At 37.0% G+C, this 14602-nt stretch overlaps 1 protein-coding gene across 1 annotated transcript in view; it reads right to left on the reverse strand.

The window, feature by feature from the left end:
* LOC150107901 (small G protein signaling modulator 3 homolog) overlaps positions 1 to 14602 on the reverse strand; it is a 231624-nt gene that overhangs the window by 200166 nt on the left and 16856 nt on the right. Inside the window, exon 2 of the mRNA XM_090415425.1 lies at positions 3212 to 3396. Within this exon, the coding sequence (XP_090271551.1) occupies positions 3212 to 3396 (185 nt within the window). The remainder of the gene's footprint in view (positions 1 to 3211; positions 3397 to 14602) is intronic.

Raw genomic sequence — 14602 nt, forward strand, 5'->3', positions numbered from 1 at the left:
TCACAAGAGAAAACTAACAAACATTCTAATGTTACTGAGATGCTAAATTCTACTATTCTTATCGCATCAAGTTAATCCTATCACATACAAAATTACAAAAAGATCTCTTCCAAACAATTCTTCTTACTCTCAAAGGAGGTTAACTTCCTAAATAGAGACTGTCCACAGAGTTCTTTAGAATACAGTTCTTAATTTCACATTCGTAAACAATCTTTTCTTTTCTAATGAACTTTCACACAAAATTAATTAATAGAGTAATTGCACCTTAACGAGCTTTTCCGTCGTTCTGCACCACGTGTATGTCTGGATACTTCTAATCTATTGGCCGTCCATACGCCAACATAGGGGTTACGCTATCTTCATTCCTTCTGCAGAAAAAGGACTCAAATCTTTGCGTTTCAGGAACAACTCGATGGGACTTTTCAGCGACATCTTGATTTTGCTAGGACTGGAAATTTTACCTTCAGCTTTGCATAGAATCCTACTTCATTTTAAGAATACTCGCAGTCTGACATCTTATCGCAGACTTCACACACCCCCCCCCCCTGCGAAACAGCCCACTAACTTCTGAACCACCAAAACAGGGAAACGATACGACAAGAGAGTGTTCCGATACAGCTCAACCCCTTATATTCTTTTATAGAGTGCCCGCTTTTCTCAGTCCCCTTTTTGCACATGGCCCTTATCTTTTCACCCCTTTGGGTTCATCCTTCGCTTTTACGACGCTGTTATACTTGGATTCACAGAATACATGCCAACGTAATTTTCCGAGTAAGCTATAGCCGCTAGCGTTACACTGTACACGTGTAGCTTTATGCCTTCCAGGAATTATTATTTAGCAACTTTTTAGATGACTCACTGTAAATTTTACATAGCTTAAGTGAGACTTAAATTTAAATCAGATTATCTCTCTTTTTAGACATACTTAAAAATGAAATCTTAATATAATCACATCAGCTTAAATATAAGGCACTTGAAATAAAGAATACAAATTTTACATAAAGTTAAGAAGTTTCACTTTTAATTACAACTGATGTGCAGGTATTTCTCTTTGTCAGCAAGTTTTATATGTTAGATTCCAAATGAATGATTTCTTTCCAAGATTCCTTCATTTAGGATCTAACAATTATGAACATTATAAGCAGCAGGCTAGAATAGTCACATCTGTTGTACAGAAAGCAAAGTCTGAGTATGAAAATAAACTAGCTCCGCTTGCTAAAGACAACCCACAAGAATTCTATCGATATGCTGCAAGTAAAAGAAAGAATGAATATGAAAGAATAACTCCTCTAAATCCAGACTGCATGAGGGTTACAGATGCAGAAGAGGTTGTTTAGTTAATGAGTGCCCATTTTGTTAAAAGCTATCAACCTGATGAACGCAACATTAAGCTCACTGTTACCTCTTCACTAGATGAAGAAACGCAGATGTGTGTGAAGCAGAGGTATTAAGAGCTGTTGCACAAACTGGATAAGAATTCAGCAATAGAGACTGATAGAATATCAGTACGTGTGCTAAAAGAGTGTTCAACTGAACTGGCCATTCCTTTGACCAAGCTGTTTAACATGAGTCTCAGAACAGGAATGATTCCGCACGAAAGGAAGCAATGTATGATAGTTCCACTGCACAAGGGTGGTGCAAAGACCGATGTATCCAACTATCAACCAATTAGTATCTCAGGCGTGGTGGTGGAAATTTTGGAAAAATTGGTTAGGGATCGCATTCAGAAATGGGTTGACAGTGAATCTCTACTTTGCAATGAACAACATGGGTTTACTAAGGGAAGGTCATGTTTTAGCAACTTGCTCACATTCTATAACAATGTTACCATTGAACTAGACAAGGGGAATGGATACACCATGATACTTTTGGATTTTGCTAAGGCTTTTGACAGAATACAGCATGGTAGACTGTTGACTAAATTGGAGAATATGGGTTTGGATTATAGAATATTTATGTGGATAAGAGGATGGCTGACTGACAGATATCACAAAGTGGTATAGGGGGATCTGAGTCTGCAAGGTTTATTAATGATATTGGGAAGGATTTGACAAGCGACATCCAGCTATTTTCTGATGATGCAAAGATAGGTAGGGTAATCAGGAATGTTGCTGATATGCAGTACTTGCAGAACGATTTGAATAGACTGGAATTGTGAGCATGGGAAAATAGGTGTCGGTTCAATGTGAGTAAATGTAAAGTCATTCACTTCAGCATGATTACATATCCAATGTTGTATTATATTAGTAGGATTGGGCTAGAAGAAACTGATGAGGCTAGGGATCTTGGAGTGTTAATAGATAGGAAGTTGAAGTTCATGGGCCATGTGGCAAAGATTGCAAATACAACTCAAAAGATAATTGCAATGCTGAAAGGAACATTCACATTTAAAGATAAGCATGTTATTTTGCTCATTACAAAGCCTTGATAAAACTTCACTTTTACTATTGTGCGCAGGTCTGGTCTCCTGGTTTACATTGTGATTCTGATATATTGGCAAATATATCAGAATTGTGGATTCTGATCAACGTACAAAGTACTCTGAAACAAAGGAGAATGTTTAAAATGATATCAGGATTGCGGAATACTGATTATGAAGACAGAACTGAGAATTTGTAGACTGCAAACACTAGCAAACAGGAGAAAGAGGGGTGATATGATTGGGACTTACAAACTTCTGAAAGGGTCATACAGGATTTCAATTGATGGAGGGTGGAGAAAGGATGGGAGGGCATCCTTGGAAGATGAGAATGAAGGCTGCCAAGAAGGGTGTGAAGGCTAGATTTTTCTCTCAGAATGTGGTGCATGATTGGAATGGATTGCCTTTAGATGTTGTGAGTGCAAGCAGTGTGAATGAATTCAAGAACAAGTATGATAGCTGGTGTGTGTAGTATGTGGCCTTCCTCGATGAGTCTCTGACTCCCTGGAGGTGTCTCTTAATAATAATATTAATACTTTTGTATAGTGTCACGTAGCTTCCGGATGCATATGAATCCTGTGCATGTGTATGTTTTCCTGATGATAACCTCAATATAGAGGTCGAAATGTTGAGTGTTATTTTCATAATTATAAGTAATTACTCCAACATGTGTGTTTTGGTCTCCATACATTCTTTATAATAAACAGTGACCACCGTGTAACCTTAAAAGAAAGAATTAGTATTATTTATCAAAAAGATAATAATATATGGGAAATACTTAATAACAATAACCTGTGCTAAAGAAGCTAACAAATCCTGTGGCCACATTGAAGGAGTAAGAGCAGAAAATGGACCCCCAGGTGCAGGAGAATAACCTTGACCACTAGAAGGAGAGCCAAATAAGTTTGCTCTAATACTAATAGATTCCGTTACATCAGATGGATATGGCTCATCTTCATCTTCTGATAATGTTTCCACTATAGAAAAATATAAAAAAATAAAATATGAGCAACAGTAATGAGCAAATATTATTTTAAAACAAATAAGCATATATAAATGAAACAATTACAGTTAACAGTAACATGATATTTTTTCCTTTCTTTTAAGGTTGGAAGGGGCGACAAACACTAAACACATTCCTTAGCCACCTGAACAAACAACACGAACGCATACAATTTACCATCGAAATCGAAAATCAAAATTTGCTCCCGTTCCTAGACACACGTCTTCCTTTAGGCAGTCTACCGAAAACTGACACACACTAGCCAATACATACATGCTAATTCATACCACCACCCATCACAAAAATATGGAGTCATTAACACCCTTAAAAACAGAGCTACAACAATTTGCTCTAACCAACAAGCCCTGAAACAAGAACTAAAAATCATCAGTGACACATTCATAAATAATGGTTATAACAAAAATACTATTAATAAAATACTCCATAAAACAACAACAAAAACGAATCTAGATTACAGTAAAACCATAGCTATCCCATACATTAACTGGTTATCAGAAAAAATCAACAGAATCCTACAACATTATAACCTCAATGCCACCTTTAAACCACCCACTAAACTTAAAACCATATTCAACTTCTCTAAGGATCCTCTCCTCCCATTAGCACATCCTGGAGTCTATTGCATCCGCTGCACCTGTAACTTACTGTACATTGGTGAAACAGGACGGACAATCCCTATACGCAAGAAAGAACACATTAGACACATTAAATGTAACCATTATGGTGAAGCAGGCCTCTCAGACTATGCGCTCAACACCTTACACCAAATCAACTGGAAAAGCACCCGCTCTTTACACCACACAAAAACCTGGTATGAAAGGAAATTTAAGGAAGCCTGCAAAATCCTGATAAACCACCCAAATATCAACAACAAAGATGGCACGGCACACATTCAGCCTACCTAATATATAAGATCCAGCATAAGTCAGGACTCTAGCCAATCTTCAGCTGGTATTAGAAACGATTCCATACAACTGGCTGGAATGTACAAGTATAATCATAATGTTAATATATGTCTACAGATAGATACTTGTTGTGCCCAATGTATTTCTACAACCAACAGATAACACTAATAATAGGACTCTAGCATTGATGTATATATATATATATTTTTTTTTTTTTTCACCCGAGGGCAGGCCAACAATTGTTGTAGCGGTTGGTCAGTATCTTTAACAAACCAGTTTGATTGTAGTGTAGCTTGTTTTCTGTGTATAGTTGTATGCTCCAGAAGATGACCTTGACATAAAGGTCAAAACGTCGAATGTAGATTTTAGTTATATAAACTAAAGTTTTTATTCAAACACGGTGGTTGTCTCCATAATTTTCAAAAATGCTTTCAAAAATGCAGTAACATGATATCATTGCATGACATCTCCATGGAATTCCAAGATATCACAGAAGACCATTTTACACTACATGATTCATTTTTCAACAATAAACAATAATTCCAGAATGATGGTTCTGCAAATGGTGAAGATTTTAAATTCCAGATGCAGAAGTCTGTTCTATCATTACAGATTCGGATGCAGTTTTTTTTTTTTTTTTTTTTTTTTAAGGGCTCAAACAAGTGACAAATAAAAAGTCAAGTCCAGAGACTGGAGAAAAGGTGAGAAACAATTCTATTTTTGTCTCCAATGTCACATGAGCAGCATGAGACTATATGCTGAAGGATGACACTTCTCTCTGTTGAGCACTTTTCACAAAATGAAAGACACAGTTTGTTCTTAAAACTAAAACTTTCATTTTGTGAAACAAAGTGTGAAATTACAATTTCATCTTTTATACTACAATTTCATCTTTTATACAATTTTACACTACATGATTCATTTTTCAACAATAAACAATAATTCCAGAATGATAGTTCTGCAAATGGTGAAGATTTTAAATTCCAGATGCAGAAGTCTGTTCTATCATTACAGATTCGGATGCAGTTTTTTTTTTTTTTTTTTTTTTTTAAGGGCTCAAACAAGTGACAAATAAAAAGTCAAGTCCAGAGACTGGAGAAAAGGTGAGAAACAATTCTATTTTTGTCTCCAATGTCACATGAGCAGCATGAGACTATATGCTGAAGGATGACACTTCTCTCTGTTGAGCACTTTTCACAAAATGAAAGACACAGTTTGTTCTTAAAACTAAAACTTTCATTTTGTGAAACAAAGTGTGAAATTACAATTTCATCACTTTCATGCAGTGAAACTGACTTTTTCTATTAAAAGGAAACACTATCAGTTTCTTCTTCTGCCAGATTGGTTGTGATTGTTTCAAATTACAGATGAAGCAACTACATCTGTAAATTGTGTCTGGCAAGTTTACTGTTTTGCAGGATGAAAAAACCCATGTTTCCAAGAGGGAAAATCCTGCTGCTTCTAACCTTCAAATGAAGAAACCCTTACAGAAGTTCTTTGTGTTATTGTAATAGACAAGATTCAAACCAAGGTCTTTCTAACCAAAGAGCATCATTATCAATACAATAGCAAAGACCTACCCTTTTGGTAGAATGTTAACCAATATGCACAGTCACTTTTCAGAAGACAGTTTTCCATGACCTTACCAGCTGAGAGTAGTGTTCTGACTGCTTCTTTGTTTGAAGAATTAACGTAACGCCATTCCATGTTCGAGTTTGATTGCGAGATCCAAGTAACCAGTTGTTATCACCAGTGACACAGCGACAATGTTCACCATATGATCTTCAGAATTATCATTAAAGCAACTCAGAGGCCATGTTCTTCATGCTGTGCTCATCTGTCAGCAAACAGGAAACCAAAACAGCAGCAGACTCTCCAATAAACCAAGGATATTGTCATCATCTGCACAACATAGTAAGAAATTCGTTTGTGTCAGAAATTCTGAAAATTTCAGAATTTCTGACACAAATTACCTGATACAGCAAATGGTCTCCTACAAAAAAAAAAAAAAAACCACCACAGCACCTTTATCAAAATTCATAGCCAAAATACTCAAACCGCTACTTACAACGTCTAACTCTATGATAAAAAAATATGGATGACCTTTTCCAAAGAATAAATAACCTAATCCTATCCCACAAAGACATCCTCACTTCATTGAACGCGACTTCGTTTTACACCAACATACCAACATGGATATTCCCAGAACATTAGACATCGTACACACACTACTCACAGAAGACTACACCCTACATTCCCATACAAATTTAACACCTGGTGATATCATAAACTTAATCAAACTAGTAATCTCAGCAAACTTCTTTAAGTTCAACAACAGCATGCATATTCAAATTTTCAGACTCCCTATGGGCCAAAACATCAGCAGACAACATTAGTGGAATTGTTCCTAGCACACATAGAATAACTCTTACTCCACCCTTCCCCAAGGAGATGTGTTTTGCATTATGGGATACTAAGGCAAGTGATGTGAAGATATGTCCACCTTTACCATGAGTTGCCCCAGTCCTGAAGATACTTCAGGAGCAAACTTTGTTTGCTTACACTTGGATAAAGGATTAAACTAAATATATTTATAGTCTAACCAAGTGGGATAAAACTTCCGACATCCTTCTCTAATCCAGAGTAATTTAATAATAAGGCATAACAACTTTTGGCAACTCGTATAGGTAAATATGACTTCTGCATTGCTTCAACCTTGGTATCACCTCTGGGTCTGGCTCCTACTGAAGAGACCTCAATAAAGATTGAAACCGGTCTGGGTAGTGACCCTTCCCATAATGCATAGCATTATACATGTCTGCAAGGAGATGTGCTTTGCATTATGGGATACTAAGGTAAGTAATGTGAAGTTTTGTCCACTTTTACCACGAGTTGCCCCAGTCCTGAAGATACTTCAGCTGCAAACTTTGTTTGTTTACACTTGGATAAAGAATTAAACTAAATATATAATTTTGAAATATTAGAACACCACAACTTAGACTATAAATTTCCTTGCCAAAAAGACTGTGATGTCACCTACACAGGTTCTACCATCAGGTCTTTATGGGCAAAACTACAAGAACACTTCTGTTCCTGTAATATCCCTATTCCAGAACATTTAAACACAACAACAAAAAAGAAAAATAGAATACAAAGTACAGGGAAAACAGAAATAGCAGCTCACGCCCTTGAACAGAAACATACCCCCACAAATCGACAAGGATATAATAATAAACAGACAAGACAACGAAACAATACTAAGAATATCGGAAACGATAGCCACAAAATGTGACAAAAACTCAATCAACGTCTACCGACCCTACATAATCTTCGAGTGTTGGAAGCACCATAAAATAAAAATTAGGTAACAACCCAGACCAATAGGCAATAGCACAAGCACTCCAAAGGCAGAAACACCACGCCAACATGACATAGCATCCACTTCCTCCATGTGTTACAAAGATGACGAACGGTCGAAACGGCTCGCACCCCGTTAACTCCCTCCCCTGACGCCTTTTCCGATAAACTCTTCCCCTTCCTCAAAAAAACAATTTCTATTTTCAGTCCCTTTTTACATCTCCTCCCCCTCCAAAAAAGCACTCCGCCCACCCTTAATAATAATATTATATATATATTATATTAAAAAAAAATGTGTTTTTTCAAATTAATTCTCCCACATTGTCTCAAACCTCCCCCCACTTTTTCCAAAAACTCTCTTCCTTTACCAGCCTAACAGCAGAAGTATACACGTTGTGGAAAGAAGACAGCCAACAACATCCAAGCAAGGTATGTCCGAAATTTCTTCCTATATTATTCTGCATATATTTGTCTCTATAATACATCATTAATGTCCTAAGAATTTTTGAGTAGAAAGCCAATGAAACAAAAATAGGAGCATTCCTAAATGAAAACAGGCGAAATAGCTGTAAAAATAATAGTTTTTAAGAGGAGTAACATGGGAATTTTCCCAGAAATAATACCTATGAAAGATTGTTCTTGAAATCAGCCTCAGCTCTAAAAAACTTCCCAAATCTCAATAAATTTGGGTGCATGAGACTGCCCCAAATTTGGGAAGTTTGCATCCTTAGAACACCAGCCCAACAGCCAAGACAACCCAATTTAGCCCACTGGGGGGGGGGGGCACCTTTAGGACTCTAGGACCAATGCCAGTTGCCTTCTTCAGCCTCGTTTGCTCGTTGTTAGTGCCTGCTTGCACATATCATAGTTTTGTTCCCAGAAGATAGCAACGTAACATTGCCGAAATACAGGAAGGTACTGATTAAAGTTTTTTAATTAATATTTTAGTATACATTGTCATTTCCTGAAAAATTTAAAGCAAAGGAGAGTGTTAAAAATTATATCGTGATTGTGAAATACTGATTATTAAGATAGATTGAGAATTTGTAGACTAGCAAACAGGAGAAAGAAGGGTGATATGATTGAGACTTACAAACTTCAGAAAGGGTCATACAGGATTTCAACTGATGGAATTTTTCAATTTATGGAGGGTGGAGAAAGGATAAGAGGGCATCCTTGGAAGCTAAGAATGAATGCCCCTAAGAAGGGGTGAGGGATAGATTTTTCTCTCAGAGGGTCGTGCATGATTGGAATGGATTGCCAGTGGATGCTGTGAGTGAAAGCAGCGTGAATGAATTCAAGAATAAGTATGATAGCTGGTGCTTGTAGTGTGTGGCTTCCCTTGATGAGTCTCTGACTCTCTGGAGGTCTCTCTTAATAATAATAATATGGTATCAAACTGAACATTAAAAAAAAAACACTATGAAAATAGGCAAGAACAGTAAAAACATAAGCTGCATCTGGGGAACCCACAGAACATATAAAGAATGTCAGCTATTCAGATAAAATTTTTAAAGAAGATGGCAAATTAAATATGGAAATAGACAATAAAATAAGCAAAGCTGGTATGGTATGGAGTGAATAAATTTATCTCAAGGGAAGAAAGAGCACGGATGAAGATGGAAATGGAATTTATATCGCTACTAAGGGATAATTACTTCAAATGACGTGATGGGGGGGGGGGTAAAGGGTCTGAGAGGTATGGATCTGGTAATAGCATCAGAGGATGCATCCATAAACACCATAGCCATTCTCCTGTCAGGTAAAGTGATCAGACAGTCTTGTTCTGTGAGGTTCCTTACATGTGGAAGTCTAAGTCAAAAAAGGTTTTATGTAGAACTACAAAACTGGTGAGTATGACACTTAAGCAGCAGCTTGTAGCAGTGCCATGGCATAACAAACTATTCTTTTTTTTATTTAAATAACTTTCACAGCTTACACATGTAAAAAAAAAATATATAGAATTTCATTCAAAAACTCCAACATCTTTCCTCCAATGTTACACAGACATCGTCAGGAAGACAGACCATTAACTACATTCACAAATGAATCACAATAATGAGATATAAATCATGTATGAATTAGCTTGTGTCTTGGTAGGAGCTGAAATACATGATTATACTATTTTCAAAGGAACAAAGGAACAACTGTACAATTGTTCAATTTTACAACTGAACAATTGTAAATGAACATCAGGACTATATTACATTTTTGGAATCCAACAATGTCTGACCTTGCGTCTAACGTTATTGACACTAGGCACAGAGTTCTTTGGAACCAGACGAAAATTCATTTACAAGTTTTAGATTTGATCATATTTTCCATTATGTATGAAATGCTATGGAATCATCTGAACCTCAACCAATCAGACTGCGTGTGAATCTCCAAGTTTTGAGAAGTGATCACTATTGTTCATAAGTTTTTATTTTTATTTATTTATCTCTGCAACTTTTCACAAGTGTTCCTTTGAACTCTAACAGTATAATCCCGTACTTCAGTCTGCAGCAGCACGAGCTAAGACATGAGTTAACATATACTGTACATGATTTATGACTCATTATTGTTTTGAGTGTAGTTAATGGTCTGTCTCCATGATGATGTCCACATAATGTTGGATGAAACATATTGGAGCCTTTGAATAAAATTCTATTCTATAAAAATGTGTGGTCTGTACTACTGTACAGTGCAGAAACTTGGACCTTGAAGACAACACTGATAAAAAAAATAAATAAATAAATAAAAAAATAAATAAAATAAAAAAAATTGAAGCTTTTGAGATGTGGTTATGCAGACGTATATTAAAAATCCCATAGCAAAAACATCCAATCAAGAAATACTGGAACAAATGAGGAAACCATGTGAACTTTTAGATACCATAAAAAGAAGAAAAACTGCAGTGTAGCTGGTGCAAAACATTTATACATACTATTTAAGCATTTCTGGCTGAATATCATTCCTACTCCAACTGCCTTTCCACATTTCAAGTTTTAGACAGCTTTTCTACCTCAAGTATTGATATCTACTCCTCTTTGGATTCCTCTTTAAAATTTTCTATTATGATTATGTCAGTGCTTAGTTCGTTTAACAGTTTTTCAAAGTAATTACTCCAGACGTCTACGATATCCTTATCTTCAGTTTTCATGTCACCTTTATCATCTTTCATTCCTTTTACAGTACAGTACTCTTTCCTCTATTTCTAAGATTCTTCAATAACCTCCAGAACATTTTGCCACCTTCCTGATATTTATTATCAATATTCTTGCCAAAGTTTTCCCATGACTTTTGTTTAGCTACTTTTACACACAGCTTAGCTCACATTTTATTCTGTATTCCTTCAGGGAATCTGCTAACTTTTTTTCTAGGAAGTTTTGGTATGTTTTCTTGTTTTCCAGGACAGCTTCTTTAACTTATTGTGTCTACCATGGTGTTCTTATTTTTCCATCCTTGCAGGCAACTTCACCACATACCTCCCTGGCTGAATCAATCAATGTCTTCTTCAAAGTTTGCCAATGAAACTCCAAGTTTGGTTATTGTTCTCAAGCTGTTGCAATTTTTTTTCAATAATGTTGGTATAGCTGAGTCTACAATTGACCCGTAAAAGCTGTTAACTTTAATTCTTTTTAAAACTTTCTTACATACTATTCTTTTCAGCATATCCATTCTTATCCTACAACGATAATGTAGTCAATGAGGCTTTTCATATTTTTCATGTCTTCTCTCCATGTGAATTTGTGCACATCTTTATTATTATTATTCAGGACTCCATGGAGTCAAAAGACTCATTGTGGGAGGTCCTTCCTAGGAAACACAGTCTATTATACCACTCCTTGACCGTTCTTGCTCTCACCACTCAATTCAAGCAATGCAATCCACCCTCCATGCAAAGAAACCACTCCTCACCCTCTTGCTCACAGCTTCCTTTTGCAACTTCCAGGGTGCGAAAGGATTGAGATTGACAGGGTGCGAAAGAGCACCCTGTCAATCATATCACCTCTCTTTCTTCTATCTACCAAACTATGCAGTCCACATTCCCTCAGCTAATCCTCATAACTAACATTGCACAGACCTGAAACCATCTTTGTTATCTGCCTCTGTACCCTTTCGACAGTTAATTTATCCCCTTCAAATCCTTGGGACCAAATATGACAACAATAGTCTAAGTGTGGTCTGATCAAGGCCTTATTCAATAAAACAATGACTCTTTTATCTCTGCAGGTCAGTGTCCTTCTCAGTATTGCATCAATCCTCTGGGTTACCTTCACCACCTTTACAATATGTTCCCTGAATTTCAGTTTTCTATCGATCATCACCCCCAGATCTCTTGTTTTCCCTACTTCCTCCAATCAAGTATGCAGTTTCCGATCAATGCATCCCAAACTTCAAGACTTTACATTTTACTGCATTAAACAGACATCCCCCCATTCATTTGCCCATCTGTCTAGTTTATTCAAATCTTCTTGCAGGACTGCCACATCTGCACTATTACTAATAACCCTTCCCAGCTTCACATCATCTGCAAACAACTGAATATCCCCCTGCAAACCACTGACAATATCACTGATTAAAGGTTAAACAATACAGGTCCCAGTACTGAGCCGTTTGGGACCCCCACTTGTAACCTTCTGCCTCCTTGATACTGCTACACCATACACAACTCTCTGATACCTATCAGACAGCCAATCCTGAATCCAGTTGACTAACCTGATATCTAAACCCATGTGGTACAAATTAAATATCAGCTTAGAAAATGCCTTCCCTTATCGACTGCCCTTGTCACTTTATTATAAAAGTGCAATCATATTACTAAAGCAAGAGCATCCCTTAACAAATCCATGTTGACTCTCACAGATATTATCCTCATATGCCCAACACTGTATATGGTCCCTCACTAATTTCTCCAAGATCTTAAACACAAATTGGCCTATAGTTAGACACATCCAGTCTGTTACCACCATTATGAAATGCCACTATCTTCCATTCCTTCCATTCCTTGGGCACCTTTCCTGTAGCCAGACTTTCATTGAAAAGCCAAGTCACTGGAGCTGTCAGTTCTTTAGCACATTCTCTCAAAACTTGTGGTGAAATACCATCCAGTCCCACAGCTTTACTGACATCCAGAGTACTCAATATTTGGAACACTCTCTCCTCTTGCATCTCTAAACCTTGAACCTGCCCTATCCCTCTAGTATTAAAACTTAACTTCTCCAGAATGAAATACCCAATAAAGTATTTATTGAACAACTCCACTATGTCCTCTGCATCAGTCACTCTATTCCCATTTTTATCCCACAATGTCATTCTTCCACAATCATTTATCCTCCTACTGGCCACATAGCTAATAAATTCCCTAGGATTTTCTTTGGATCTAAGTGCCAGTCTCTTCTCATATTCCAGTTTCACCTTCCTTACCATATTAGTCACTCTCCTGGCCTGAGTCTTATATTCTAGTTGCATCTGCTCTCTACCACTTCCTTATATCTCTCACATAACCTCTTTTTCACCTGCAATTCCTGTATGATATTGTTTGTCATCCACTTTACACCAAATTGTGTCATTTTCTTCACTCATGAAATATAGCTTTTTACTGCGGCCAACAAATATTCCTTCACAATTTCCCATGCACTAATGATATCCTAGCCTTCCAATTCTGCAATAAATTTAGTTTAATCCTTCATCCAAGTGTGAGCAAACAAAGTTTGTGCCTGAAAATATCTTTTCAGGCACAAACTTTTTAGAGAAAGATGTCTAAATAGATAGGAGTGATGGTAGCTTGCTCTGCCTTTGCAACGAGTTTCCTGGTGTTGTACTACCTCACCCCAGTCCTGAAGATACTTTCAGGTGCAAACTTTGTTTGCTCACACTTGGATAAAAGATTAAACTAAATTTATTATAGTCTAACCAAGTGATAAATAAACTTACAACATCTTTCTCTAAATCCAGACTAATTTAATAAAAAGGTGGCACACCGTTTGGCAACTCCTATAGGTGGAGATGACCTTGCTAATGCTTCTGCCTAGCATCTCCACTTGGGCCTGGCTTCCACTGAAGAGACCCCTCAATAAAGGTCGAAACTAGTCTGGGTAGTGGCCCTTCCCTTAATGCAGAACATTATACATATCCGCAAGGAGATGTTTTTTGCATTATGGGAGATACTGAGATAGGAGTGCTGTTAGCTTGCTCCACCTTTGCAACGAGTTGCCTGGTGTTGTACTACCTTACCCCAGTCCTGAAGATACTTTCAGGCGCAAACTTTGTTTGCTCACACTTGGATAAAGGATTAAACTAAATTCATTATAGTCTAACCAAGTGATAAATAAACTTACAACTTCTAATTCTGCCCCAAGGAACTGCCCCAAGTTGATATCTAAGGCTATTATAATCACCTGGCTTATAATTTCACATACATTCCCTTTTCTTTGATACTCCTGCATGTCTATTCATATTCCAAGTCAAAACCACATGGTCCAAAACAACATCGCTCCCTCCTGTTGGAGAGATGTCATCTCAGTTATTATCAGCTCTTCTGATGCTATGACCAAATCCAAAACTCTTGTTCCCTCTATCACATGTTGCCTAAGACATCTGTCCCTCAAGAATTCAAGAAATTCCATTCCCTTATTACTACATGCATTTTCCTCTTCCCAATTTACACTACTGTAGTTAAAATTTCCCATAACAATCATTCTTCTTGCACTTGTCAAGCTCAACTCGTCTGTGCTCCTTGGCCTGTAGCAACATCCCACTAAATATCCTGTCTTGCCCACCTCTACCTCACACCATATGCTTTCAAAACCATTAGTGTCACTGCCTTCCAAAGCTTCACTGTTAGAGGAAATGTCATCACTTATCATAAGCAGTACTCCTCCACTGCGTTTTCCCTTCCTATCCTGCCAAAAA

This window comes from Typopeltis vanoorti, chromosome 3 (genome assembly GCF_054136105.1).
Source record: "Typopeltis vanoorti isolate ZY-2024b chromosome 3, IOZ_Tvanoo_1.0, whole genome shotgun sequence".
Taxonomy (NCBI): Eukaryota; Metazoa; Arthropoda; class Arachnida; order Uropygi; family Thelyphonidae; genus Typopeltis; species Typopeltis vanoorti.